The 25,914-nt window shown below is 32.2% G+C and overlaps 1 protein-coding gene across 1 annotated transcript; it reads right to left on the reverse strand.

Annotated features, from left to right (window-relative positions):
* Positions 1–3,706: 3,706 nt before the first annotated feature.
* On the reverse strand, positions 3,707–25,776 carry LOC132750934 (carboxypeptidase B-like). The gene is made up of 13 exons (XM_060741024.1): positions 25,750–25,776; positions 21,781–21,880; positions 20,206–20,281; positions 19,608–19,744; positions 16,077–16,191; positions 15,582–15,692; positions 14,803–14,910; positions 14,318–14,428; positions 11,190–11,213; positions 9,356–9,425; positions 8,682–8,884; positions 8,385–8,469; positions 3,707–3,964 (listed from the first exon to the last, which is right to left on the reverse strand). The coding sequence occupies exons 2-13, from the start codon at positions 21,858–21,860 to the stop codon at positions 3,765–3,767; spliced, it is 1,320 nt and encodes a 439-aa protein (XP_060597007.1). The 5' UTR covers positions 21,861–21,880; positions 25,750–25,776; the 3' UTR covers positions 3,707–3,764.
* Positions 25,777–25,914: the final 138 nt, after the last annotated feature.

Raw genomic sequence — 25,914 nt, forward strand, 5'->3', positions numbered from 1 at the left:
GAACATTCAATTAGCATGTTCCTTGTAAAATTCGTTTTTCCTCATAAAAATAGGTTTTAAACTTTTAATTTAAAATTGTGCTGCATACTTTGAACGCGAAGTATTTTACCTTTAAGAATTGCCAATTGGGCTTCATCTTGGTCTCGCGTGGTGTAATCATTTAGGCCGGCGTATTTGGTCTAAAACATTCCAATGTAAATTTGTTATGTCTTGTTTACCAACTCCCATTCACGTACATTATCATTTTAGAGGAAACGATTTGGATTCCGCAGTTGTTACCGATGTTATCTTCTAACAAAAAAAAATCAAATTGAATTTGGTGAAAATTACGATGTTGTTTTCGATAATGCATGCGCTTTTGGTTCATGTATTTACCCCATTTGGTTTGTCGATACTCATATAATGATAAAACAGTTGACAAATCAAGGGTTCAAAGTGTTCGTATAAATCGACATCACCCTTTTTTAGATAACACTTTACCTTGTCCGCATAGAGAGTCGTAAAACAATTCTACTTTTTGTGATAATATAAATGAGACAATGTTCATTTATCACAAGTTGGAAAGGATTTATCTATTTCAATCAGTTTTAGAAGTGTTGCATACTGGCAAATCTAATCTCTTTATATCATTTTGCTTTAATGCATTTTGGCCTAATAATTCACACTTCATGACATCATTGATGTCTAGTCAAAATGTATCAATATCTTCAGTGATTATTTTACAAATTTAGTTTTCGTGTTAACTAAGGAAAATTCTAAGGATCAAATTATCTTGAATATATGTTTTCGTTGTTTTATGAACTAAAAATGTCTTTTCTATTATTTTATAAATATGCTCACGTAATTCCACTTTAACTTATGAAGCTGACATAGAATATTTAATATATAAAGATGAACGATTGCGAATATTTAAGTCCTTATCTTGATCCTGCTCCTCAATGCCAGGGTTTTACCTGGTGTAGCTGTATGGTTGTCTGCTTGTCTGTTTGTTTGTTTGTTTGTTTGTTTGCTTGCTTGCTTGCTTGCTTGAGCTCAACATTACATTGTCACATTCCTTTTTTTTTTGGTCGTTTCCCAACTATAGTGCGACTTTACTAGTGGAGGCAGACCACCGACGTTCCGTAAGCTAGCTGGATAGCTTTCACACATGAATAAAGTCCCTCTGGGCATTCGAACTCATAACAGTGTCGATCAATCCATTTGAACTCAACGACCTTTACCAATCGACCACGGACGCCCCTTTCTGACAAATACTTGCATTGCAAAAAAGGAACATAAAAAAGGGAATTTAAAGAAGTTGTTTCTCCGTTTGACACATTACTTGTCATACAGCGCAAGAACTATAATTATTAACATATCAGACCTAAAAATGGTAAGTGAAAATGTTACATAGTATGTTATATTATCTTAGAACACAAGTTTATTAATTAAAATAGTTGATCAATGTTTTTTGAAGGAACTGAATCAAAAGGTCCTGAAAGACCAGTGTATGATGAAGTATAGAAGAAGGAAAATATCCATTGCAAGCTCTACAAAAATCGAGCATCGTCTCCTGTTAAAAGTTGATATGTGTAATAAGTGTCCATCAGACATCTAAGAAAAATCAAAGAACCGAAAGCACTAAAAACAAAACAATGTGATCAAGACGGTTCAGGGGAGAAAAAAAGTGATGATACATCAATGCAGGGGTCAATATCATGAAGATTGTTAAATATGGCTTAATCAAAATTTGATTTCTATGTAGATGATATAAGTTTACTTATAGAAGGTCGAAAATACTTTTTGTGATAATTATGAAAGTCTACTTAAGTAGTTAACATTTTTTTTAACCAAAGCATTTACTTTTCCTCTTCTTGTTTGGGGTTCAACATTATTTCACAAACTTATTTCTAAGATATCAGGAAATCCCAGCAGGATTTCGTTTATCGTAATATTATCAAATTATCTATTGATGATTGAATCTGAAAAAAATGGTCACACAATTTTTACGCTGTAAAACGTAAACATGGATTTTGCTTCAGCAGTAAATATAGATTATTATCAACTTATCTATGTATGAGCCGTGTCACGACAAAACCAGCATAATGCGTTTGCGACCAGCATGGATCCAGACCAGTCTGCGCATCCGCACAGTACGATCAGGATCCATACTGTTCGCTTACCAACCATATTACAAGTAGAGAAAATGATAGCGAACAGCATGGATCCTGATAAGATTACGCGTATGCGCAGGCTGGTGTGGATCCATGCTGGTCGCAAAAACCCACTATGTTGGTTTTGTCGTGACGAGGCTTATATGTTAAGACAGTGGCACCTACATTGCATCCATCCTTTAATGTTCTTTAATTTTTGAAAAAAATGTTCTTTAAAAAAAGTTCAGGAGAATTGCACGAATTTTCAAAAGTTGAAAGTCTTAAATAAACTTCCATGGAGGAACATCTTTAAACATTTCTAAGAATTTATTTTGGTCAATTAAAGGTTTTTCTTTTACACGCAGGCATAATGATTTAGTTCCTTTGAGTTGTTTAAAAACATGTTGCTATAATTTATGTTTAAAATACCTGTTCCTGGCAGGATGCTGACTATTTGACGATGGTCTAGCTGTACACTGAAGAGAAAGCTTTTATTCGACGTAGATAAAAGGAAGGTTTCCTTGTCCTGTTTTTGTTTGGGGTCCGCCTGGGCTCCTTGCCATTGGTTCTTATTGCTGGGTCATATGGGGGTTGCATTCATTGAACGCCGCCTTTCCTTGTTGATCTTGTTTATCATATTTTCTCCTGCTTCAGCATAGAGTTTTTCTATAGGCAATGTTCGGAATACGCCTAAAACCTAACGAAGGCCTTGATGCATTTGTAAATTCGATTTCCAAGCTGAACCGTTAACTATAGTATCTTATCTAACTTTGTTCGGATGAAACGTTTGTGAAATTAAAATATGTAAAGGAATTTGATCCCAAGTATCTATAGGTAAAACATTTAATAAATTAAAAGAAGCTTTAAGACATTTAGTTTTTTTAACTGTTTATATGCGGAATAAAGGGGTGGGTCTTCCTCCACCAGTAAGTTGTGTTAATGAGAAATTTGTGTTTGATAAATCGTGATATTTAGCACACATGTCTTTTAATGTAGTAAATACCCGCACATTGTATCGTTCTTTATTATATGACAAAACCAACATAGTACGTTTGCTAGCAGTTTCTCTTCTTATAATAGGGTTGGTAAGCGAACTGCATGGATCCTGATCAGACTGCGCGGATACGCCGGCCTGTCTGGATCCATGCTGGTCGCAAACACATTATGTTGGTGTTTGTCGTGACACGGCTCATATCTATTTAGCTTCTGATACCCGAAGCGTAATTTGATTTTTAACTTTATTTTATTTTAGACGTTCTGACTAACATTCTAGCAAGTCTAATGGTTTGAGGATGAAACAGCATATTTTAAAGAACAAATCGTTTAAGGAGGGGATAAACCATTTTTTCATATCATATAGTGAATAAAGGATATACCAATTAGGGATATTTATATCACTTAACCATCATCGGCAATATAAAACAAAATATTTATTTCTTAAAATGCTCATAGACATATGTCTATCCAATGTCGTGTATCTTGGTTAGCACACGCTGAAATATATTTAGAAGATAGTACAAGAAACTAAACATAATTTTGCAGTTGTCTTAATATTAAAAAATATCAACAACTAACACATTGGTTGTCTTTAATTAACAATATTTTTCAAACTGTATATGTTTCATTGCAAGTTTATTTCTTTCCAGTTTCCCGGGTATAAATATTGTCGGCAAGCGCCGTTAAACCCGCGACGAACTCTTCGGCTGTCGGTATGATCTCAGAGGTGGGTAAGGCGAATCCATATCTACCAACATCCCTGAGTTCGATCGTGTATGCGTACTTAATTCCTGTATCACCCTTTGCAAAGTCGTCCGAACCACCAGCGGCGGCGTCTGTAAAAATAAAAAAAATCATCTATTTAAAGATACTGTATTGAAAACGTTTGTTTTGTATGATGTAAAATAATTTGTTTTTGATCCGATTAATTAATGATATAAATCTGCTTTTTTCACATGTCAAAATATTTTTAATTACGAATGATTTCTTATAAGAAGGAATGTTTTCTTATAAATACGATTTTTCTTATAACTACAAATTCTTTAAAAATACAAATTATTTGTTATAAATACGAAATTCTTTCTTATAAAAGCGAATGATTTCTTATAAATTAGAATATTCTTTTTATAAAACTTATGATTTTGTCATAAATATGAATGTTTTTTTTATAGAAACGAATTCTGTTTTATAAATTTGAATGTTGCCTTATAAAATACCGCGCTGTCAGATATTTAATAAATTACGAATGTTTCCTTATGAATTAAAATTCTGCCTTGTAAATACGAAATTCCTGCTTTCTTGTAATACAAGATTATGTTCTTTTTGAATAGGAATTCAGTGCTATATACGAATGCTGTATTAGGAATGGGAATGTTGTGTTTTAATACGAATGTTGTGTTATGAATAAGAATGCTGTGTTATGAATACGAATTATGTGTTATGAATATCACGACTATGTAATGAATACGAATGCTGTGTTATAAATACTTATACAGTGTTATGAAGACGAATTATGCGATATGAATACGAATGTTGTGTTATAAATACGAATGCTGTGTTATAAATACGAATTTTGTGGTACTTAGTATCTATACAATAACAGTGTAATTCATGTGAATACAATGTTATGAAAACGCATAATTTGTTATAGATATATGCGTTTTTCCATGAAAACACAGAGCTTGATTTAAATACAATGTTATATAAGTCTCTGATCAATACAAATGTTTGATATGAAAATACATGTAATCATTTGGTATCATATTTATCAATTTGTTTTTGTGAAGAAAAACAAGCACTCTACTATTAATGCAATTACAATTTTGTAAATAAATTTACTTTGGTCTTAATTTGGTTGTTGGTATTCATTTTAATTATATTTCTTTGTTGCAAAAATCACTTGTTTTCCCTCAATGTATACGCTTAAGCTAAAAATTTATCAAATTACAAATAACGAATTTAGAATATAAGATTGAGTACTATATATTATCTGACTTTTAACATATAAACTCCCAACATTTTCCTAGAAATATGCACATGTATACATAATTTTTATTATCAACCATAATGACATCATAACTCCAGATCAAACTTTCCAGACTAACTTTAGAAGTTAAAGCTCAAGGGAAAAGTTCAAATAGCGTGCAGGATATAATGGTATTGACATAATAAAACTTATGAAACGAATAAACACATAATTAATGGGGAAAAAATGAAAAAAAAACCAACGTTATTTAAATAGAATATTTGATCCTATATAAATCATAATATAACAATACGCGCATGCGTTTTACGACATCATCTACATACTTCAAACCGGAGTAAAAGGAATAATAAATATTAACGCAATATGTGATTTTATCAGATAAAACTTTACAAGTCATTAGTCTTAATTAAGTAAAAAAACATACATTCAGGTATATATTTCTTTTAAAGGGTGAGGAACGTGAAAACATAAGAGAAAAGGGAGATAAAAAGGAGGAAAAGAGAGAATACAGGGGAACAGAGAGAAAAGAAAACTAAAGAAAATGATTGAAAACAGGAGAAAATGAAAGCAGGGAAACAAAATTGAAGAAAGGAAAAGGATGAGAAGCTGAGAGAAAGGGGAAGAGGAAATGGGAGAAAAGGAAAGAAAATGAGATAAAATGGGTGGAAAGGAGATAATAGGATAGAAAATACGAGAAAAGAAAGAAAATGAGAAAGAAGGAAAAGGAGAGTTAATGAAAAAAGGAGAAAATGGGAGAAATGATAGATATGGGAGAAAATGAAATAAAATGGGAGAAAAGAGCTTCATTTAAAGGTAACTGAAGACCAGTTCTTTTTTTTTCAGACGGTAAGGTCCGCAGTTTGTTTTTATATATAATCTTTTATTTATTTCTTTTACTTCGGTTTAATTACACATCTTATTTACATAAAGTTCTTGTAGCTGATCCAACAATATAACGTGTTCCGTGAAGTTTTCTTATCTTCCGAGTTGAGAGCGAGGCAACTCTATGCTATATTGAAATAAAAATCACATATATTATCGTTCTTGACCACCTTTGTATTGTTAAAATGTTATAACTAAATTACTTGTCCCTCACCGCCGAGGGTTCGAATCCCGACAGGAACTTTGGATTCTTTAATGTCAGGTAGATGAAGATAGCTAACGGAACGTCGGTGGTTCTACTCAGACGCCCGTTCGTGCCTGAAATAATGCACGGAAGGGCACTTGAGGTCTTCCACCACCAGGAATGCTGGAATGTCGCCATATGACCTAAGCTGTGTCGGTGTCACGTAAATCTCAAACAGCAAACTATATTTTTACAAATAGTAAGACATTCAGTGGTGCATTTAACTTTAAAGCAGTATGCCTCAAGATCTTTGCAACATATTATATACAGTGAAAACCCTTAATTAAGACCACCTTTGAGACTGATCCAAAGTGGTCTTAATTGCGGGGTGATCTTAAATTTGAATATTCTTATTGCTTACATACTTTATGACAACGGGAAATTTTAGTCATGTTGCATGAACAAACAATATGTATTTTAACAATATAAAAGAATGTTATAATATTTAATCTGATGAGAGGTAGATATATTTCTAATGCACATTAAATTCTCTTTGGTCTGATTTCAATATTAATTATCATATGATGAACATAGTTCACCTTTTTAATACAACATTTATTCATCACAAAATAAATGTGCTGGGACCACTCTAAAATTTACTTTTTTCAACTTATATCATATAATAACCCAATTAACAAGTTTTTCACGCTTTGTGAAATCAAGTGTCATGCCTAAGAGCATTAAAGCAGACGATAACAACAACTTTAAGAATTAGGTAGGTGTTAACTTTAATATCAGTGGTTTCAATAGTGTGGTCAAATAAAAAATTAAACAATAAATTGGGACTGAATCTGGTGGTCTTAAAAGTAAATAAGCGAGGTGGTCTTAATTCTGGATAATGGTACCATTGATATTAAGAACGGAACATTCCGTTCTTTTAAAAAATGGTCTTAATAGCGAAGTGGTCTTAATTCAGGGGTGGTCTTAAGGATGGATTCTACTGTATAAAACAAGTATGAAAAAAAATGTGATATGAACAAAAAAATAAGTAAAATTAAAATGGTGACTTCATGTTTTGTGAAAAACTCCATGGTTACGTTTGGCATAATGAAAAAACAATGGTTTTCTTTATAGCATTTGCCTCGCCAAGCCCTTGCCCAGACTTGGATCCGAGACCAATAAAACAGTAGAACGGATCGAAAGAACAAACTTGCGTTCACAAATAAAATTTAATTTTAGTATGTTTATTTAACCTTTTACCCCATGAGAATATTGTGAAAAATGGCCGATTTCATTGAAAAGCCTCCTTTTACCAGTTCCAACTGCTATAAAACTATCAAAAAATCCTTCAATACTAATGAAACTTGACAAATATGTTGACTGAACCATAACTTCTGTAACATCATGCTCAATCTTAAATTTCTTGTCACCATGGCAACGAGGGGACGTTTCAAAATTGCGAAAAAACACTATTTTGCACTGTCTTTTTTACATCAAAACTGATTTCAAAGTGCTGCAACTTCTCAATGCAATGAGTTAGAGTTAGAGTTTAAGACTTTTCAGCGTTGGTTTCACGTCACTTCAAGATCGACCTGAGGCCATTCAAAGCCTGTCGCATGTCAAAAATTTTCTTGGCGATGAGGGGGACTACCGCCCCCTCCAATCCCCCTTCTGGCAACTCCCTGTTGTATTATTTTGATGGGGGCTGCACCGAAAAAGTGGTCAAAAGTAACAACATTAATTTTCCCAAACGAAAAACAGTGCTTGGGGCCTAAATAGGGCTTTTTTAACGTTTTGATGCCTCAAAAAGGGGGTCGGGGACAAAAAGCTGTCAAAACACGTCTATATCAGGGAAAAGGGTAAAGCGATGTAACGTATGCGATATCTTTTACATCAAAACAAAAGAACGTAAAGAAGAAGCAATCTTTCATTTCACAAATAACAATTATTTTAACATGTTTATTTAACGCGATATATATAACTTGTGCGTGAACTTTTACATCTTGTGACTGCATGTAATTCACAAAACTAAAGTGAAAGTAAAACTGAAACTGAAAGTAGAAAATTGCTATAATTTTAATTTCATACTCTCGAGTATGTTTGTTGGTTCCATGTTTTACACATGTGATTGATGACTGTACCACCAGGGAAAGCGGGGAGATGCGAAGCTTCCATCACCCGGATAAACTAAAACATAACTTACATAACACGTTTGTTGATGACCCTATATCGTACCTCTTGTTGTGCGTATTTCTTATAGCAGTCACAGCTGACAATGCTGCACTGTCCTTGAAACCCCAAGTACATCAACATTAATTCATACATTTAAAATAATACATATGACGTAGATATTCGTGCCTTAAAATATGTGTAAAAAATTTCAAAATGTTTCCATGTTGCTGATAAACCTAACAAATAAACATGAACCAATCTTTAAAACAGGAAATAAGCTTCATATATATAACAATTGTAAAAAAAAATAATTTACGATATAACATACCAGATCTAAGTAATCGGCAGGCAAAGCAGACGTAAATCCCCATGGATACAACCACATTTGACCATAAGAATGTACGGTTAGATAGGCATCGATATTCTGTCCATTTTGTCGGAGGAAATTAACAATATTGGCTGTCTCAGCTTCGGACCCTGGGCTATCACCGCTGAACGTATCAAAGCATGGATTAGTGCTTCCACCTATAGCTGAAAAGATTGACGAAAAATCAAATGACAAATACGAGCATGATCTAATAGTAAACACAAACATAAACGCGACTTTGTAATGACAAACTTGCTGTGACAAACACAAGTCAGTATAAATAACAAACAACCAAATCACGGAAAAACAATTCGTAAATGTGTTGTCCTGCCACATTTTCTGGTGGTTGGTTGCAGTATTTTTCAAAGTATTTATTACATGCTTTTCGGTGGTTTATAGAAATATATCAGTGATTTAAAAATGGTAATTTCACTGTTTGAAACAGTGAAATTACCACTTTGATAATTTCACTGTTTTGAATTTAAGAGAATATTTAATATATAAAAAGACAATAATAAGTGTCTTATAAGTTTACACGCAGTGCTTATTTAAAATAATCAAGAAGAGAATACATAGTAACAGATTTATTATTTCAATATGCATGTACATTTATTTGAATAAATGCGGCTATTTACCTGGTGCCCATTGAAAGGGAAAGTTTCTATTAAGGTCCACGCCGACACAACTGCTTCCAGTATTGATCTTTCTAGTACAAGTGATTGTATATTTTTATTACATACATTGATTCAAAATATTTTATTTAACAAATCTAAATTATTTTGTGTTTTTATAGATTATGAAAAGGCGTTCGATACTGTTGTTCGTGAAGCTTTGTGGATTAAATTATGTCAATCTAATATTAGCTGTAAAATCATTACAATGTTGAAATCTATTTATGCAAATGTTAAAGCATGCGTTAAATTGTCTTCGAACGTAAATATGTCAGATTTTTTTGATGTCAGTATTGGTTTAAAACAAGGGGAACCACTCTCGCCTTTACTATTTATTTTGTTCCTCAATGATATTAATACTTGTTTAGATTTAAATAATCTATCGGAGGGTGATTTGAACCAGTTATCAATGTATATGTTAATTTTTGCTGATGACATTGTTTTATTTACGACGAATGCAGCCAGCTTGCAAGCCCAACTTGATTGCATCTATCATTACTCGATTAAATGGGGCCTTAAGATAAACACCAAAAAGTCCAAAGTTTGTATTTTTGAAAAAAGAAAACAATCTAATTCTTTTGAATGGTTTATAAATGGTGAAAAATTAGAAACTGTAGATAATTTTTGTTATTTAGGTGTAAATTTTATTTACACTGGGAATATGAAAAATGCTGTTAAGGTGCTCTCTGACCAAGCTCTCAAAGCATATAATTGCCTCTTGTCATTATTTACTAGAATAAATCTTGATATCAAAACGAAACTTTCACTTTTTGACTCTATGGTTCTACCTATTTTATTGTACGCCTCGGAGATTTGGGGCATTTATGAATTTAAGGAAATAGATAAACTTCACATAAAATTTTGTAAACATATTCTTGGGGTTCGAACACAATCTTCAAATTTAGCAGTTTTAGGTGAATTGGGTCGTTTCCCTTTATCAGTTTTAATGAAAGAGAGGGCATTGAAATACTGGATAAAAATAATGAGTAATCAACACATGCCTATGTATACACTTTTTAGAGAGCAATGTAATTCCCAGAACGCAAATTCTTGGTCAAATAAAATTAAAAATTTACTTGATAGTCTAGGTTTCAGCGATATATGGTCAAATTTTGACTCTTCCTGTAACTATTTTTGTATTTTGAAACAAAGACTACGCGATCAATATATTCAAAACTGGCAAAATGGAGATTCGTAATGTAGCTAAAACTTGAATACTATAAACAATTTAAAGTCGATTTTTGTTATGAAAAATATCTAGATATTTTGACTAATAGTAAACAAAGAGAGCTATATACTAAATTTAGAATATTCAGCACATAATCTCGAAATTGAAGTAGGTAGATATACTGGCATTGAAAGACAAAATCGTATATGTAAACTTTGTCAATCACAATCTGTTGAATCTGAGTACCATTTTTTGTTATGTTGTAATAAATATTATGACCTACGACAGAAATATTTTACAAATAATGCTTGGCCTTCAGTACAAAAATTCATTAATATTATGTCATCAAAACGTAGAACTAGTATTGTAAAAAAATGCAAAGTTTTTAACAGAAGCTTATAAATTAAGAAGTCTAACCCTTGAAAATAATGCTGCTTCGTAGGACTTATTACCTTTGTGAGTTAAAAATTGTGTTAATGTTTGATATTTGGTGATTATTTATTATGTAAAGATTAAATGTGTATTTATTTGTGTATCTTTTATGTATACTGTATGTCTTGACCATGTGTATTAGTATGTGTAAATGGTCAAAGGCATTATTATGCCGATTTGCCAATAAATGAAATGAAATCTATTTTTTCTCCACATACGTTCCTGTAAACATTAAAGAAATACATTTACATGTTACTCTTTTTACGTATATAATTAAAGTTTACCTTTTAAGAGATAAGACATACCTTACTGTTACAATAATTGAAAATTTAATGTATCATTGAAACACATATATAATGTTTTAAATCTTCAAAAATGGAAAGATAATTTGACGGCTTTTTCGGACCTTTTTTTTTAAAAAAATAATAATTCAATATATGATATGGTTCATAGATATACAAAAGATCAAAAAAATCATATGGTTACAATTTAGAATCAACCATCAAATCCTTGAAACAAACTATTTACTTAAAAAAATGAATATTATTGATGATGATACCTGTACATTTTGTCAAAATGAATCAGAAACTTTGTTCCACCTGTTTTGTGATTGCCCAATAATAAAACAATTCTGGTTACAAGTTCAAAATTATGTTAAAGAGAAATGTAATATTGATTTCCATAATTGGCTGGCAATAGATATCTTATTTGGCAGTACAAAACTTGATATTGTGTTAAACAAAATAATTTTGATTGCAAAAAGTCATATATATTACAGTAGGATTAAGAAAATAAGGCCTAACCTAGAAAATTTTAAGAATGAAATAGTAGTCAACTATAAGATTGAAAAATATACTGCAAAACAAACTTCAAAGTATGAGTTTTTTGAAAAGACATGGGAGAAGTATGATAATTTAGTCTTTCAATATAATTTAGAACATTAATTTTCTTTTGCATAGCAATCTCATATGTACTCAGACTGGACATTTGGTAAAATTGCAATGTATGGAGCCTTCCACCAACCCAAAACACTGTTTAAAGATATGTTTTTTACTAAACAGCAGAGACGAAAGCCAAAGTAGTTTACACCAATAACCTTTTATTTGATATTTTCCCTATTTTCCCCCTCTTTCCTCCCCCCTCAATTCCCCCTCTCTCCCACCATGATCCTTCCTCCCTTCAGTAGAATATCGTAGTTTTAAGCAAATTGTTGCTTTGTTTTGTGTATTAGGTTTATACAGTTTAAGAAACAGTAATGATTAGTTTCAATGACTATCACACAGTACATTTTTGCTCTTTACAATTAAATATTTAAGTTGTCTTGAGTAGATCAATGGTCAATGTGACATCACCAATTTTGAAATACACACTTTTCATTTGTTTTTAATAGTAGGAAAACAAAACATGTTAAAACTAAAAAGATTACATGTTTCATTCCTATTGAACCTGATAGCAGAACGATAAGATTTATTTGAGACCATCTCAGTCTTTTGTAAAGACTCAGTTAATTGTTTTATGAGATTTTTTTTATCTATTTTAAGAAAAAAAAACAGTAGGTAAATATTTGGGTAGATGTAACAACTTTCTTTTAACATAAATTATGTTTCAAACATTTTTGTGACATTGAATAAAAAAGAATACTACTTTAATTTTGCTGAAAATATTTTTTGTTCCAAAAAATATTAGGTCAATGGGAAGCAACTCTCAAGAGGATAAGTTGAAACAAAAAAATGGTTATCTTTTTCAAAAGGAAGTAGTTTGATAAAACTTTTATTTTTACTTTATGTTTAAGAAAGTCTTTGGAAAATGTTTGCTTTAGGATTATTTCTGTATAAATTTGTTTGTTATTTCTCTTCTATGTTATAAAAACAGAAACCCCATGAACGTAATACAAATTCTAAATAACACTTTTATACCAGTCATGTTAAAGTAAATAAAATTTTATGTGAAGAGTTTTTGTAAGTGGCAGAAGGGATGGGATGGTTCTCCGACCCTACTCTCCAAATTTGACGGGGATCAATAAACGGGCAAAACTTGTTTTAGCTGAAATTACAAAAAAAAAATGTTTTAATCTTTAATGTTCAAATCCAAGCCATCTCATTCGGCTGGGAGAAAAGCAAACTTTGGACATAAAGGTTCGAGCAATACGCTAAATTGGTATCCAATTCAATAACAATCTCTTTATTCAATACATAATAATCCTACAAATGCCCTCCATCTATAATTGTAACAAGCGAAGATGAATACACTGACACGCGGAAATGATGTCATTAACACGTGGCGAAAATGACATTTACAAGCGGAAATGATGACATTAACACGAAGACAAGTTGACATTTAACATACGGAGATGACAAACGGAGATGATGACATTAACAAGTAAGAAGATGACATTAACAAGCGGAAAAGAAGACATTAACATGCATGCGGTCAAGATTACCTTTCAATGTTGACAAGATGACATTAATATGTAGAGATGATGACATTGACATGCAAAGAAGTTGATATTTACACGTGGAAACAATTACATTAACATGCGGAGATCACATCAACAAGTGAAGAAGATGACATAAACGTTCGGAGGCAATGCCATAGTATACGATAAAGATGACATTAATATTCAGAGAATATGACATAAACAAGCGGAAAAGACAAAATTAACAAGCAGATTATATGGCATTTATATATGGAGAAGATGACATAAACACGCGAAGTTACAGTTGCATGTGATATGGAGAAGATGGCTTTATCAATCGGAGAAGGTGACAACGATATCTATACGCGGGAAAGATGACACAAGTATGCGAAGAAGGTGATATTAATATACATAGCAGATGACATCAGTACGGAGTAAAGTGAAATTAAACTGCAGAGACGATGGCATTAGCATGCGGAGAAGATGACATTAACATGCGGAGAAGATGACATTATCATGCGGAGAAGATGACAATAACATGTGTAAAAGATGACATTAATATGCGGAGAAGATGACATTAACATATGGAGAAGATGACATTAACATGTGGAGAAGATGACATAAACATGTGTAGAAAATAACAATAACATCAGGAGAAGATGGAATTAACATGCGGAGAAGATGACGTTGCCATGCGGAGAAGATGAAATTTACATGCGGAGAGATTACTTTAACATGTTTAAAAGATGACATTAACATGCGGAAAAGATGACAATGATATGCGGAGAAGATTAAATGAACATGCAGAGAAGATGACATTAACATGCGAAAAGATGACTTTAACATACCGGAAGATGTTTCATAACAGGATGGCAATAAAATCATCTTAGTAAAGAAAGCATTTACTTACGTTCGTATGAGAGTATTCATAACCATCAGGATTGACAACTGGTACTAGGAAAACATCGTAGCGCTCAAGTAGTGTATTAATACCAACGTCGTATTTCGGATTGAAGGCAAGCTATAATAATTTTTTAAAAAATGTTTAATATAACATTCCACTATCTCATTTTTAACTCATTAAGTTTGTTTACATTTTGCTGTGACGACATTCTTGTAAAGGTACTGTACAACATAATGCTTGTTCAACAAAATAACAAAAAAAAACTTCAAGATTTTAGAGTCAAGGTTTTAAGAACTTCTAGTCCCCTCTCCTATATTAATTAAGGTGAAATGCGTGACCAACGCAGTAAGGGCTGACTTTGTATATTGTGACCTCTTTCAGGTAAATGGCGTGGATTGTAAGTGTTTAAAATAATAATAATAATGATAACGATGATGATAATGAATATAGATTACAAATGTACATTGTAAACGTAGCCTGTTGTAACTTACTTGCTCAATGGTGTAAATCACCGTGGCAGGCGACACCCATTCTCTGGCGTGAATCCCACCGTCTATAAAAATACCGCGTTTTGCAGCAAGTCCAGTTGGCGAGCTAATCTGTTGAAAGATATACATGTCTATAGAAAATGACATCTGATTTTGTCAAATAAAAATGTTTCAAGAGAGTTTTGTTTAACTGAACCTTTAGCCTGTTACTAATATTACCAATGTGATGAGTGCAGACCAAAATCAACCGGCTCATCTGTGTCGTATATCTATTGTCTGCACTTTACCCTATTCAGTCAAGGTCAAGTCAAGGTCAAGGCATCTCAAGTACCAGAGAAGATTGGTTGACCTGCCGTGACTAACTTGGGAGGGTGTGGCTGCCAAGAGCCGGGTTTTTAGGGGTTTTTGTTTTTGTTTTTTTAGTTATGTTGCCGTCATAATGGTGATGCCCTTGGCATCATTGTCGTATCTCCACTAACCACCTTCGAACGAAGAATATGCTACTAAAACCTCGCCTTGAAAAGACGTCCCTGGTGAGAATACTACAGTTGACCGGCAAAGAGGCTGAAACTAGTACATCTCGGACATATGGTTCATTCGGGTGACAATTATAAATAAAACTAAACCCAAGCAAACACTATTCAGTCATTTTACATCTTGATTTTTTCCCTAAAAGAATTGTTTGGCCAAATTAAATGCAACAACACAAACAATGAAAAGTTTAAATTCGGAATTTTCAAATGTAGAAATTCAGTGCCCAAAAATATATATAATTCGTTAACCTTAATTAATTTGACGTCCCTGTTCTCTTCAGAAGTACCGATACTCTGAACTGTGGCGGTGACGCCTCGAGGTAGTACAAGCTGCGTAAGGTCATCTAAATAATTGTTTATCTGTAAAAGTATAATTGTATATTTGTAAAAAAGTAATTGATTAAAAGTATTTATCTGTAAAAATTTAAGTATCTGTTTTTAAAGGGTTTTTAATTGTAAAAATAAATAAATAAGTCTTTATCTGTTTTAAGAAAATTTTTATCTGTAAAATTATATATCTGCAAATTTTTTTCTGTAAAAAAAAATAAGTTTTTATTTGTTAAAAAGGGTTTATATGATAAAAATCAGGTTTATCTGTTGTATATGTTGAGCTGTAAAATATATATATATAGATAAACGAGTATTAGTTTTATTTTGGTTAAGAATGTACAATCATGTAAATAAATCCTTAATTTTTTACTTCTCTAAATACAAAATGAAAATTAAAAATAGAAATAAACTTACGGCAACATATCTATGATAAGTATTTAATACCATGCCACTACTTAAAGCACTGGCAGCACGACGGCTCTCGTGTATAGTTTGGCCAACACTGGGACTTGACTGGCTGTCGAGGAGACTGAAATAGTGTATTACAAATATCAGAAGTTGAACTTTCTCGTAACGATATCTGCATGTACCTTAGCATATGAAGAAAACGAAAGAAGGCGAACTTTTGCTTTGATAATTTTCTATGTATGTTTTTTCCATTTCATTTAAATTGATCTAAATCATTTTTCTCAGTGAAAAGGGTGACTTGAGAAATTAAGTGGGTGTTATTTTTGTATCAATTATTACTGTATACAGATGATACTTCACTGATAAGTATATTAGCCTCACGGGATAAAATTTTTACTAGCCACGGTGTGGTGATAAAATATTTTTCTTGCTACAGTGTGGATAAAATTGCTTTTGCCGCGATGTGGATAAAATATTTACTAGCCACGATGTGTGGATAAAACTTGTACTTGCTGCGATGTAGATAAAATATGTACAAGTCGCGGTGTACAAGCCGCGGTGGTACAAGCCGCGGTGAGTATAAAATATGTACAAGCCGCGGTGAGTATAAAATATGTACTAGCCGCGGTGAGTATAAAATATGTACTAGCCGCGGTGTGTGTATAAACTATATGCACTTGCCGCGGTGAGTATAAAAATATGTACTAGCCGCGGTGAGTATAAAATATGTACTAGCCGCGGTGAGTATAAAATATGTACTAGCCGCGGTGAGTATAAAATATGTACTAGCCGCGGTGAGTATAAAATATGTACTAGCCGCGGTGAATATAAAATATGTACTAGCCGCGGTGAGTATAAAATATGTACTAGCCGCGGTGAGTATAAAATATGTACTAGCCGCGGTGTGTATAAAATATGTACTAGCCGCGGTGAGTATAAAATATGTACTAGCCGCGGTGAGTATAAAATATGTACTAGCCGCGGTGAGTATAAAATATGTACTAGCCGCGGTGTGTATAAACTATATGCACTTGCCGCGGTGTGGATCACAGGCGCTAGTCACATAATCAAATATTTTACATAATCGGTCTATATATGTATATAAAGATATATCTTTATATACATATATAGACCGATTATGTAAAATGTTTGATTATGTGACAAGCGCCTGTGGTGTGGATAAAATATGTACAAGCGCCGTGTGGATAAACTATGTATTTGACGCGGTATATGGATAAAATATGTACCAGCTGTGGTATGTATATAATATGCTTATACTAGACACGGTGTGGATACAATATGTACCAGATGTGGTAAGGACAAAATATGTATAAGCAGCGGTGTGGATAAAATATCTACTAAACGCAGTGTAGATACTTTGCTGCGGTGTGAATGAAATATGTACTAGCCGCGGTGTGGATAAAATATGTAATGGCCGCCGTGTGGATAAACTCACAGGCGCTTGTCACATAATCAAATATTTTACATAATCGGTCTATATATGTATATAAAGATATAAGGCCCCCAACGAAACAAAAACATCATGCAGAACAAACAAGAACACTGCTGCAATAAACGACCAGATCACGGTTATCTCTTTCTGGTCGCCATCTGAAAGGACCAATCCAAGTGCCAACGCTTTTTATTTCATTAAAATCCCTCAAATAGCAAAGAAATTGGGAAAAGTTTCGCAAAATGCCATTATTTTCAAATCATGTCGTTTTCGACGTCCAGTCCATTCATTTATACAAACACGATTTCTGATCGATTTTTACGGAAAAAAAAAACAACAAAAAAACGGCTAGAATTTCCACGTACGTTCCATAAACAAACTCTTTTCCTATCGACCTGCGAAGTTTTCACTGATCAAATGCCGTCTTCGTACGTATTTCATTAAAAAATACACAAGGATCTCGCTTGTGACAGTATTTTATCGCCATGTATAGCGCATGTATATACTGTTCCGCTCTGAATATTATATAAATATTTGATTGGTTAAGATAATTACCGGAATACTATTAACCAATCGTATAATACTATTTCTTTGCTTCATTTATCTGTCACTTCAAATTACAAATGGCGCACTTTACTTGACCTCCGCTTCCAAACTCCTCGCAGCGGTTACTTCCCCTGATCTGTACAGTAACCACTGCCACCACAAGTAAATTCGGTCGAATATAGCCGGATATATTTTTTCACTTCTAATTTTAAAATAGAATACTTAATATCATTTTAGTTTTCTTTCGTTAAATAGTTATGCTTAATGTACAAGAAAGTAAAAAATTATACGTTTAAAAATTATTTTGTAAACATAATGAAAGATATTTTCACTATGACACCGTATGCATAGTAACAACCAGTAAACAATGCCAGAATATAAACAGTTATTGAACGATTGCACAAAAAGATTTGATCCGGCACTTGTTTTAAAGTGATAACAAATTGTGTGTCTTGAACTTATTTTGTCTGGTAAGGATGTAATTATAAATCTGCCAGTTTGATATGGGATCCTTGGCGTTCTGAAACTGGCCGCCATGTTTTTGTCACATGATACAACTATCATCACGTGATTTCAGTGGTGGCAGTGGTTAAAGTAGCAAAGCGTGACGTAACCGCTGTGAGGAGTTTGCTCCGCTTCTACAACCAATATTTTTTAAATATTTGAGTACAAAGAGGGCTCTAGTTCAATTTAGACTTCGCAGATTGATAGAAAAAGAGTTTGTTTATGAATTTTATGAGGAAATTTTAGATGTTTTCTATTTATTTCGTAGAAATCGACCAGAAATCGTGTTTGTATACATGATTAGATTGGACGTCGAAAACGACATGGATTGAAAATATTGGCATTTTCTGAAACTTTTACTCATTTCTTTGCTATTTGAAGAATTTTAATGAAATAAAAAGCTTTAACGCTTGGATTGATCCTTTCAGATGGCGACCAGAAAGAGATAACCGTGATCTGGTCGTTTCTTTCAGCATTATTCTTGTTTGTTCCGCATGATGTTTTTGTTTCGTTGGGGGCCTTATATCTTTATATACATATATAGACCGATTATGTAAAATATTTGATTATGTGACTAGCGCCTGTGGATAAACTATGTATTAGCAGCGATGTGGATAAAATATGTACTACCAGCGTTGTGGATACTTTGCTGCGGTGTAGATAAAATATGTACTAGCCACTCTGTGGATAAAATATGTATAAGCAGTGGTGTGGATAAAATATGTACTGACCGCGGTGTAGATACTTTGCTGCGGTCTGGATAAAATATATACTTGCTGTGGTGTGTATAAAATATACTAGCCGCAATGTGGATAGTCTATTCGTAATTAAAAGAAAAACTTTGAGATAAGTTCTTCTTATGTTTGGTTTAACGGCGCATCAAAACAATTCAGTGTTGGCAGAAACAGGAAAGATGATTTTAGCAAACCTCGGTTGTAACAAACTTGAAGCAACACCAGGGGTCGTAACCATCACCTGCTTGAGCTACTAGATTCGTAGACTACAGGATTTGAGGTTAAAAATCATAAACTTACTCTTGGACGTCTTCTATCAGCGTAGAGAACACCGTGTTAAGACCAGTGAGCTGCTTTACAAACGAGTCATAGTGCTGTGGTCCCACACGTACGTACATAGAATCGTTTACGTGCTTAGGCAACTTCCAAAAGTCCAACTGAAATAGTGTAAAGAAAACAAATCAGATTGGAAATGTCTTATATAAACAAATGAAATGGGGGGACTGTATCTTATTTTTGTTGGGTTTTACGGAGGTCACTTAAATTAGTTAATGCCAAATACCAACTTGAGTGATTGATTAATTGATTAATTGACAACGACATGGTTGGTGTCCTCGTCTCTAACGAACATTAATATTTTGGCTAGCTGCGGCTAGGCCCATTCTGCCATAAGATACTTTAGTTTTCATTTTCTAAACTTTAAGTTCGAATTTGTAACTTGAAGCAAACAAGGGCTTGCATATGGCAGGGTTTGAACAAATGCGGCTTACATTAGTCCGACGTTTTTAACTACTTGGCCATGTTTTTTCTTTTATTTCGTTTGATGTGATTAAATGAATTTCTCACATACCAAGTTGTCTAAAATTATAATGATATGATAAATATTACTAGAACCTACACCAAACTGTAGTTCCATTCTCAGAAGTTTTCTGTAGTCGTCTTGCGTGTGGTGAAGAATTTTGAGGACCTTGTGTCTGCATAACAAAAACATGACATGAATATCATGAGGATATTTAAAACCATTACAGCTATTTAACGATAGATAAGCTCAAACATTGAAATACAATTTAAGTTTTTCTGTCCTTCTTTCTTTCTTTCTTTTCCTTTTCTTTCTTTAAATTATTTATTTAATTATTTATTTTTTTTTATTTATTTTTGTTGATTTTTCCCAATAATCTTTATTTTCACTCTGAACTCGACGAGATTCGAAAGACATACAGTGCAATCTTGTTAGTTTATTGCATTTGAAACCATCACACAAATATTGCCCGACATATATATTTCACCGTAGTGAAAATTCGCCAATTGGAAAAAAAATCAAAGTATGAAAGGTAAACTATGAACCTAATTATGATCATGCTGACATGTTTTGTAAACCATAAAGATTTTTGGTCATGTTTCAACCATGTTTCATTCTATAGTTTACTTCAAACATTGCTGACGACCATTTTGAGACAAAGATAATCACGGAAATTCGCATAAGGTTGTCATGAATTTAACACAACATATTAACACCATGTATAGTTCCTGATAAGCGAACCTTTCATGTATACGAAAAAGATTTGGCCTACATCTAACGATTTAGAGAGTTCAATATAAATATAGATATACGTAGATATAAAAACACATTTTTAATTTTATAATTTTGAATTTGAATTTAATAAATGCATTACACCAAACATTAACATAATTTGTTTTTATGGCGACAGTTTAAAAAGTTAGATTTTGGTCGGGGTTGTTTAATGTTACTGATTTTTTTAATCCAGTCATCATAACGGGGAAACATAGCGACATAGTTCTATTCAATGGGCGTCACTAAAGACTACATGGCTGGCGGGTACTGCCGGTAATTCTAGATATAGAAACATAGGAATTCGTAGGCCTCATTATGAGTGGAGTAATTTTCTGCTTGTGCTTTTTTTATCAGTAACAGCCGTCGCCAAGTGATATTCAAAATGGCTAATATGTCACATTTTAATCACCTTTTATGTTATGCAAATAAATGCCAGTGAGATACAAGAGAGATTCTAAATGTTTAATGGCAAAAATATTTTACAATGGCCATTGTCATTATTGCGGCGGTCCATTAGACAAATAGTGAGAGAAGTATACACATATATACATATGATATAAATATTATAATAGATTTATATACTTTTTGGTATCTTTACACGAATATGGACAAGGATAAAACTTTAATTGAAAATAAATTCCAATTTTAATATATAAAATACAAATCACAAAACAAATACATAGAAAATAAACAGTAAAGAGAGAACTTCTTACACATTGCAATTCAGAAAATGTTTAAAGATTGATTTAAACGATATTATGGAAACATGATTATAATTCACATACTATGTTTAAATATTAACAGCGCATCTAATTATAGCAAACATGTATTTTATCTAAGATAAGAAGCCAAACGCTAACATGTAGATGTACGTCCTTATGCTTAACTATATCTACATACCCATCATAGGTGACCTTTGGTGAAGGGTGACCTTGTGCGAGCTGGACCAAAATACAGAGACATCCTAAAATCACCAACATATTCCGAATATCTTTTTACCCTGAAAAATGAACATACATTTTTCAGTTTTGGTGATTTATTAGTTATTACTTGAGACAAAAAAAATGTTTGTCCAATTTAATACCTAGGCATATATTTTGTCCAAGTAAGAACCTAGGCATATACATGTATATAAAACAGTAAAATATATTTTCCGTTCATTATAATATCTTTCCATAAGAGACAGATTTTTCGCAATCTTGTATTTTAACGTGTAAACTAAGCCTTTTTACCATCTAAAGAAAAATGTATAAGTTGTTCACGTCTTTGTGTATGAGAAAATCTGTAATGGAAATATTAATCTTGCACAATGCAGTTTTAAACGTTTTTCTTATTGTATTTTTAATCTATTAACCAATGACAGTAAATGCTATTTCAAAAGGTTAAAAAATAACTTACCCAAGACATATTGTTGATGTAAAATTTTAAAAGTAAACATAGCGTTATTATTTATTCTATACTTAATTTGTTTATGTCCAAATTTATCCGATTAATTTTTGAAGTTATATCTATAAGCGTATATTCTAAATATTATTACTATTACAGTAAACTAAATACTCCAAATATATACTATACTCTAATATGGTAAGAAAATTTGAAGTTTATCAAAGAAAATTATTTATCTGAACACAGCACCAACAGTTACTTTTAAAATAGTTATTTTAAGAATTCGTTCCATGTAGCAGACGACAAAATTTCAATTATATATAACAGTATTACTTAGGAGTTTATTAAGTGGTTTAAAGTGGATTGGTCTACAATGTTCAGTTAGAATTTCAAATAATGATAAAAAGCAGTGAAAATGTATTATTTGGATATTCTTATAACATATTTATTCACACTGACTAGTACGCGAGCACTTTTGACTTGTACTTCGATTCTCGGCCACACCGTTGCTTGGTTACGCCGAAAGATTTTCAGTCTTGGCCACGCCTTCTTTAGATAATCTATGAATGAAAAACCATGCTTCCCGTGCGCCAAGCACATTGATATAGTAAAAGTTGTAATAATTATTTCTCAACGGTGTATTGATTTCAGTTTGTCCCGTTAGATTTGAATTTAACTATTCAATTTGTTTTTATATACGAAGATACTTTATTTATTTGGGAAAAAAAAAAACCTTACTACTACAATTACACATTGTATCTTGTTAAATTGTTACATACTAAAACTTTACATATTATATTTTGTTAAATTGTTACATACGAAAACTACTGTCCCCACCTGTTCCATATATCATTTTCATTATAGCTATAGTCATTCTATGTTATTGGATATAGTTTGAAAATATAATTAAAATGCCCACAATTAGAAAAAATCTTTTTGATCATGTTGTTGCATTTATGTGACCTGATTCTAAATAAAAGTATTTGTTGTTGTTGTTGTTGTTGTTGTAGAAAAAAATGATATATTACGAACATTTATGTAATGAGTAATAATGTTTTGTTCTTGAACAATTTATTATCTGCTATAAATAGATGATATAATAACAGATAATGTACCTCACACTTACAAACAGCATCCCTATATAATTATTTCGTGGTTTGTTGTCACGAAACATACTTAATACTACAAGTATCATCATAATTGTTTATTTTGTTATATACCTTCACTAAGAGACCAACTCACTTTAAACGTCAACATTTAAAACTAATAAAAGCTCACAATAAGTGCATTTTGATTTCACCAGGTGAATTTCAAATAATCTTAGCTTACCTCAGATATTTTATTCTATTCTATCGTATAACAGTTTGTGTTTGTATATTTTAATTTGTAAAAGCTATACTATGCTAATCTTTGGGTAAAATACTTTATTTGCTTAATTTTATTGAAATCTTGTTAATACTTCCTGAATATGTCTATTTTGAATAAGTGAAGGTTTAAACTATGTCTTGGAAGCTACATTCCCTATTACTTGGTCTATTCTTATAATAATAAATGCAGATTTTTTTCTAATGGCAATATGTAATAATGCTTTGATTGCCTGTAGCTTTTAAGATTTAAAACGTAACATATTGTGTATTCAAAAGATGTTCGATTTATATTTCAAAAGAGAAAATAGGGTAATTATCAGTCATGTTTTTTTTCTTCAAATATCAAAGTTGAGCATTATGTATCTTTAAATTTGTTGTAAAAACATATCCGTTTAAAGTGTAATAAGTCCTTTTGAAAATAAAACCGGTTATTTACCTTTTAATACAGGATCCTATTTTCTTTTAAAATATATCTCAACACTGCCAAAATTTTATAGACTGATTCTTGGATATATAAATATCCTTAAAACTAAATCAATGACAAAATGATGCATAAATGAGCCGCGTCACGACATACGGACATTGTGCGTTTGCGATCAGCATAGATCCAGACCAGCCTGTGCATCCGCGCAGTCTGATCAGGATCCATGCTGTTCGCTTAGCAACTCTATAACAAGTAGAGAAACCGGCAGCGAACAACATGGATCCTGATCAGACTGCGCGGAAGCGCAGGCTGGTCTAGATCCATGCTGGTCGCAAACGCATTATGTTGGTTTTGTCGTGACACGGCTCAAATATTATTAGGATTTTCGATGGCCGGTGGCATCAGGTGCTTGAATATAGCTTCTGCCAATTAAACATGTTTGAATTAATTGTCAACTTATAAAGAAATGAAATGCAATACAGTCTTGGGAATTCATCATCAATCTAAAATTATATTGTCAGCCAATTAAACCTGATTTTGTAACTCCCAAGTAAACGACATTTTTATTTTACGTAATAAAAAGGAGAGAGAAAAAAAATTGCAATTGTTGAAATGACATTTAATGAGAACTTAAGTCATTTAAACAAGAGTTTATGAACGATCGTTTCATTCATTTTCATTTTCAACACGCTAAGACATATCCTTCTGCAGTTTATTCCTTTTGGGACAATCGCCATACAAGAATAAACAATTTAATTAATACACCGTCGATCGGCACGTGCTGCAAAAGCCCGTGTAACGCCGTACTTGTCACTGTAAAACCGTGTTTTTCTATGTCGACAGAAAAATTATAATTTTTCTTTAACACTTTTATTGTGTTTTATGGACGATTTGCAGACCAAATAACAATGAACATGTTTGATTTTTCCTCAATCACTATTTGTTATTAAAGCATGTTTCATCGGTCCGTAGTTCTTCATCTCTTAATATGTATAACGACATTTTGTTAAATGTTTAATGAACACTTCAAAACATGTATAGTAATATAATTATGTGCTAATGTTACCTATGAATCAACGTTATTGTATTTTTTGTAATTTGCATGATATTGAAGAAGAGTATCATTTCATTATATCTTGTCAATGTTATAACCGGCCTAGAAACTTATAATATTGCGCTAAACCTTGTTGATACTTGTAAAAAAAAACAATTTATTTCGGACGGAATTATTTCTAATATTAAATTTGCAATATATCAAAAACATTCATTTAAACTTGTTATTTAACGTCCTTACATATGGACTGTTTATAGAAAGGTAGCGGTGCTACTTCCTAACTGATGCTAGCTGCAAGTCTATTAACTCCAACTTTTCTCCTCCCACGGGCTTCTTGAATTTAACAGCGAATTCCTTAAAATTCACTATTGGCAAATCAATTTTAAGGACCGCAAAAGTGCATGGTTCATTCAAAATTTTTTAGAGTGTCAACGGTAAAGTATGCTAAAACTAAGATGATTACATGATTGCATTTAACTTTAATCAAAGACACTGGAAAAGCAAGTCATATGTTGAATTACATTACATCATTCTAAAGATTTATGTTCAAATCTATTTCCAACAAATGCGATAGAGTCCATCTATAAAACATGAATTTATATGTTTATAATTTTGCGAGATTGAAAAATGTACATTACCAACGCCTGAAGAACGGATAAGAACTAAAATCTGTAAGTTTAGGAACGTCATGTGTGCACACATCTGTTGATTTTTCTAAAGCTATCTCCTCAAATAATGGGAGAATATACAAATCTGTGGGTGTTTTTTTTCCAATTAATTAACGTCAATAGACACACACTTTT

The sequence above is a fragment of the Ruditapes philippinarum genome, unplaced genomic scaffold, assembly GCF_026571515.1.
Source record: "Ruditapes philippinarum isolate M1 unplaced genomic scaffold, ASM2657151v2 ctg795_1_1_1_1, whole genome shotgun sequence".
Classification (NCBI taxonomy): Eukaryota; Metazoa; Mollusca; class Bivalvia; order Venerida; family Veneridae; genus Ruditapes; species Ruditapes philippinarum.

Bases quoted from the DNA above. Each gene is read 5' to 3' on its own strand.
- LOC132750934 (XM_060741024.1), bottom strand. From the start codon at position 21,860: ATGTTGGTGATTTTAGGATGTCTCTGTATTTTGGTCCAGCTCGCACAA. The intron at 19,745-20,205 runs GTAGGTTCTAGT...ACACTATTTCAG, and splicing joins GAATGGAACTACAGTTTGGT to TTGGACTTTTGGAAGTTGCC. The intron at 11,214-14,317 runs GTAAGTAAATGC...TAATGTTTACAG, and splicing joins ATGAATACTCTCATACGAAC to GAACGTATGTGGAGAAAAAA.